Source organism: Octopus bimaculoides, chromosome 9 (genome assembly GCF_001194135.2).
Source record: "Octopus bimaculoides isolate UCB-OBI-ISO-001 chromosome 9, ASM119413v2, whole genome shotgun sequence".
Lineage (NCBI taxonomy): Eukaryota > Metazoa > Mollusca > Cephalopoda > Octopoda > Octopodidae > Octopus > Octopus bimaculoides.
In genome coordinates, this window is record NC_068989.1 from 32,905,282 (window position 1) to 32,911,125 (window position 5,844).

Below are 5,844 nucleotides of genomic sequence, written 5' to 3' on the forward strand. Positions count from 1 at the left end.
AACAGCCAAATCTCACAAAACTAGTGTTAGGGTTAGGTTTAGGGTTAGGGTTAGGGTTAGGGATCAGGGTTAGGGTTAGGGTTAGGGTCAGGGTTACGGTCAGGGTTAAGGTTAGGGTTAGGGTTAGGGTTAGGGTTTGAGTTAGGGTTAGGTTTACCCTGTGGATCTATATAAAAACTGGGTGGGGGGGAATCGAAATTTTGAAATTGAGATTTTTGAAAATTTTTTTCCAGAATCGGATTCTCCATGGTCTGAAACATAGGATTCCGTAAAAAAAAACAAAATTAAAAAGGGGGGGGGGTATACCCAGATTACATATACTCCATCTCCACCAAATTCAATATTTACAACTACACTAATTGTTTTAAGTATATATGAAATAATGTTCACGTACGTATAAAAGTAGTGCAGTATAAACGTATGAAACAATTGATTTTGAATATTTGTTGACGCCTACATTAAGAAGGACGAGTTAGTGCCCAACAATATCGCTATGTGCAAACAACAGAAGCCCCAGGTGATTCATTGTTATACAAATTAAAAGATGTAATATTCATGTCTCTCACAACTAAGTTACTGGTGTAAATAAATTTGGAGATGAAATACAACTCAAGATAAATCTCATTATTATAGTATTCCGTTTCGAATCTCTTGTATATAAGTGAGTTTCAACTAATATAGGGTATCGGGCCAGGATATCCAATATAACCTCAAACGTTTACTTGTTACTAATATATTAGATTTCCGCCAATGTCCGGAAGATTCGTCGTAAACCGAACAGTTGCGTTGTTTTCTGAATGCCAACGTGGGACAATGAGTTTTGATTGAGAAAAATCGATGTACGCTGTCATACCTACAGGCACACGCACACATATATATATTATATATATGTATTGTGAAAGAAATCGAAGCTAACTTACAATTGAAGAAAACATTAACGTCATTATGAAAATTATGCACGATTAACTTAAACTAAGTTATTTCTCTGTTAGTTATTATAAACATTTGTTAATTTAATTTCAAACTGTTATTTTCTGTTTTTTTTTTTCTTTTTTAAATTAGTGATGCGTCGGATTTGGTTAAAAAGAAGAGTGAACGTTAGATTATTGTTAACTTTTATCTTTGTTGTACTTTTTGTTTATGTATACTGGAACTTTTTCCAATTAGGCCATGATGAGATAATCATATACCGAAAAAAGCGTTACGAAACTTATCAGAAAAATGAACCTCATCGAAAAGGTCCTGGAGAACAAGGGAAACGTGTCGTATTGCAAGTAGATGAGGCTAAACAAAAAGAAGTTTTTACAAAAGAAGCTTTTAATCTAATTGCAAGTGATACGATAGCTCTGGATCGAAGTCTGCGGGATGTACGTGATGAAAGGTAAGTTTTTGTTTTACATGTTGTTGTGACTATATAGTTATTTACCTTCTTTTACCATGATGTATGTGACTTCGAAGGACAACTATTCCAAAATTTTGCCCTTATTTATTCGTCAAACACTTCATCCCAATGAAAGAAAATACGAGTCCTAAGGCTGTAGTGACGGTCAGTAAAAATCAGTTACATTCGTGGGGCGCAAAGAAAGAGAAAAAGGAATTTTAATGTTTTCGATGGGGTCCGTCTTCAGATAAGAGAGAAAGAACTATGCCCAGAACGTTGGTATTCACGTCACACTTTACCAGATTATATTCTGTTATTAAACTTGTTCAGAGAATGCTACTTTACTAGTTACAGGTGTCTTTACGTATAAGTTCAAATTTCACTGTTGTTGCTTTCATCCCTCTGTGGTTGTTAAAATGAAGTACCAGTCTACGTACTAGGGTCAAAACAACGAAGTGTTCCCTCGACTAAAGTTTTTACCTATGTATGATAAGTCATTGATAAGAGGCCGAGGTTCTGATCGAATCACACACACACACAAAATTTAATTTTTATTCACTCCTCTGAAATTCTCAAATTTCGAAGGGTAATTTGGAACAAATTAGAGAACACATATTCGAGCTTACCCTTGTAACCTTTTAAACTTTTTATTCTTTGTTCCAAATTACCCTGTTATCTTTTTTAAGTTTGTCCTAAATTACTCCATTTGGTTTATCCGAATGATGCTCTATATTTGTTTCTGAAAGTTCGAATAATACACTATTTATATACGCGAGCTTCTACTGCTCTATCGAGTATACATCCACCTTCCTGTCTTTTGGGAGTGCAGAATTGTATTTGTGTGCTACATTTGTTCAGTGGTGCGGTTAGTTTTGTTTTCTGCATTGTTAATGTTTATTTAGTTGAGTAGAATACGTGTTACATGAGCTGTGTTACTTTGTTAGATAATGATCGTTTCGGACATGACTACTGAACTGGGCTCCTCAACTGACTTTGCTATCCCCAAAACTTTCCTAAAATGCTTATTTTTTTTCTTAAAATTTCCGTAGATAGATTTTAGATTGTGTAGATTACGATTACAAGCAGTGTTGGGAATAACTGAAAACAAAATTTCGATTAATGATTACAAGTATACCGGCACGAAATAATCGACCTTTATTTTTTTTTTTTTTTGAAACCTTTTCAGTGGATTCCTATACTTTCGATGACGGAGATTCTGAATATGCCAAAACCATGTTTTCAAAATTTTCAGTTCCCCCTCCCCACCCCAAATTTTTTCGAATTCTTTTTTTCAATCCTTGTGGAAAAATATGGAGATTGAAGATATGGTAAAAAGAAAATAATTAATTTCAAATTTTCTATGAGGAAACTCCAAAATTGATTCATACACTCCTCGCCACCCCATCCCACTGTCTAAAAGTGAAAATGAACGGCTTGCAATTATGAAAGGCTACTAAATGTGAACATAAGGGATCTATTCCATCGTAGAAGTTATTTCGTGTTAAAGTTGTATTTGAGTAATTTTAAACAGTCAATGACGTGTGTTCAGTTGAAGAAAATTACTGCTGCTGTTTGCGAACAACAACTTCCGGGTCCATTGACAAAACGATGAATCTTCAACAACAGAAAAATTTAAACTGAAAATAATAACCAGAGATGTTTTTATAGTAACATATATGAGAATGTGTCCATCTGTCTATCTATCTATCTATCTATCTATCTATCTATCTATCTATCTACATCTCTCTCTCTCTCTCTCTCTCTCTCTCTCTCTCTCTCTACACACACATTAATAATAGGCAGAAGTTACAGAATGACAATGGCCAAATTCGTGTTTGATAAGTGCCAATACACTTATCAATACTCTTAGCTTTTGATTTACTCTCTAACTTCTGCTGATGATATATATATATATAGATATATATATACTTATATGTGTAAAAAAAAATCTCATTACGCAATCAAACCAATGAAAGAACCTCTACCTGGACACTTGACACGCTAAAAATAGCAGCCAAAGTATCCCCCTACCTAAATCACATGCCTATTGTACACAATGTCCTAGATTATCCCTAAAAAGACGGTTTGCTGAAGGCTGGAATGTCTTTGATGATAGGTTTGCTGTATCAGGGTTGATCTGAGGCTAAATAATAACAAAATTATTACTGAGACAGACCAACGACGAAGCCTATATGTGGTTGCATGACCTGCTAGATGGAATAAACCCCAGGAATTATTTCTAAAGTGCATAGAATATGTGGCATATTAGGACATAGCCTAATTTTGGGTGTGGGGTGTGGACTTGTTCAGAAACACCCGCGAGTGGGGAACAGTTCTCAAAAATAACCCCTAGTTGTTTTCCCCAAAAATTCCTATGTCCTCGGAATCTACATAGTCCGAGGTATATTTGTAGAGAATTTCATTAAAAAATATCCATTTTCTTGAAAGTTAAGATGAATTGAAGTAGACTCCGGTGAATTTTCTGAAATTCATCACCTACTCCACTCCTAAAACACTTCCCCCCAAAAACTTTTGTAGATTCGGAATCTACATGATACAACACATATTCATACAACATTTTATTAAAATATATCCATCTTTCTGACAATTATGATCATCCAAAGTCGCGGTGGGGGGCAGAAATCTGTAGTTATGCCTAGTAATATACCAAAATTTCACGAAACGTTTGATATTCAATGGGGGTCTTTTAATGTGGGTCAATGATTCACTAAAATTTTTTTTCTATCCAAATAACAACATACATGCTCAAACTTTAGAAGGGCGATGGATGTTCATCAAGAAGAAGGAAGGTGACATTGTGGAGTTACTCTTTGTTTTAGTCACTTGACTGCAGCCATGCTGGAGCACCACCTTGAAGGGCTTTAGTTTGTAGCGGCATAAGCAGTCAGTGCCATATTGGAAGAGATCTCGCAGCAGCCATTGTCATCTCCAAGACTGGAGCAAGATCTCACCTGCATCCATTTGCTATGCACGCGATCACAACGAGATTTGGTCTCTCTTTTTCCCTGCGACCGCTTGCAGAGCACACTTCACTAGCTGGGCCTCTTGGATAATCTGCTTGTTATATCTCCTGAGGCAATGGGCCCGTGTAACGGAGAACGACGAATTCACACTGCTTGAGATGGCTGCAGAGAGAAACGCACTACACCCTTGTGTATAGTGTAAATAAAACTGTTTGAGAACCTGCATTTTGCCTAATATTTCTTTACTCGACTGCTGGAGCCTTAACACGAAGAACAAGAAATTAATGGGAGAAGGTGATATTCAACCGATATCAAGAACCTTGCCTCCCATTATAAGTTGAATGAAACGACCCTTTATTTTTGAAGCTTAGTACTTATTCTATTGTTTTTTTTTGCCGAACCGCTAAGTTATGGGGATGTAAACACTGCAATATTAGTTAAATAATGGGTTGGGTTCGAAATTCCACCAGAATACATGATGAAGGCTGGGGAGTACATCAGCCAAAACGTTGTGATAACAACAAACACGATGAGGACACATATCTCTCTATTGTAAATAATGTACAGCAATAGCGGTTATAAGTGGTGACGGGGTGTCAAACACAAAGACACACACATAGATACATACATACATATATAGGCAGACTTCGGAGTTAGGAAGCAATGACAAGTTAGAATTTCTCCATTTTGATGGAGATTTTTCAGATTTCTTTTCATGGTGCCCTTCAAAATGATCTGGAGTGATTATGGTCAATTTTGGGGGCACCATGCACTTAAATCCAGGCATAGCTACAAATTTCTGCCTCACTGACTTTGGATGATCATAACTTTCAGAAAAATGGATATTTTTAAATGAAATTTTTTATGAATATGTTATATCATGTAGATTCTGAATATACAAACTTTATTTAGGAGAGTGGGGATACACATGAATGAAATCCCATGAAGTTTTTATTCTTTCTGAATGAAGAACACAAACATATTGTTGAATATCATGTTTGCTTCTATCAGGACCATTTACCTTGAAAGCGAAAAAGCAAAACCGACGTATACGACAGGTATGAAAAGCATATTTTAGTGTATTTTCTCTCTTCGTTTGCATGAGCACATACAAACATGCAAGCCGTTCATTTTCACTTTTAGACAGCGGATGGGGTGGCGAGGAGTGTATGAATCAATTTTGGAGTTTTCTCATAGAAAATTTGAAATTCATTATTTTCTTTTTTCCATAGTCTTAATCTCCATATTTTTCCATGTAGATTGAAAAAAAAAAATTCAGCAAAAGTTAAATTAAAAAAATTTGGTGTGGCGAGGGGGAAATTGAAAATTTTGAAAACATGGTTTTGGGATATTCAGAATCTCCATCATCGAAAACATAGGAATCCACTGAAAAGATTCCAAAAAAAAACAAAGGTTGATTTTTTTCGTGCCAGTGTTCTTGTAAATGATAGCCCAAAATTTCTTTTGAAGGACTTTGTT

General features: G+C 35.6%; 1 protein-coding gene across 1 annotated transcript in view; it reads left to right on the forward strand.

Annotated features, from left to right (window-relative positions):
* The first annotated feature begins 692 nt into the window (after nt 1-692).
* Nucleotides 693-5,844, forward strand: part of LOC106884391 (polypeptide N-acetylgalactosaminyltransferase 13) — a 92,990-nt gene continuing 87,838 nt past the window's right edge. The window contains exon 1 of the mRNA XM_052970905.1: nt 693-1,381. Coding sequence (XP_052826865.1) covers nt 1,065-1,381 — 317 coding nt within the window. The 5' untranslated portion in view covers nt 693-1,064. The remainder of the gene's footprint in view (nt 1,382-5,844) is intronic.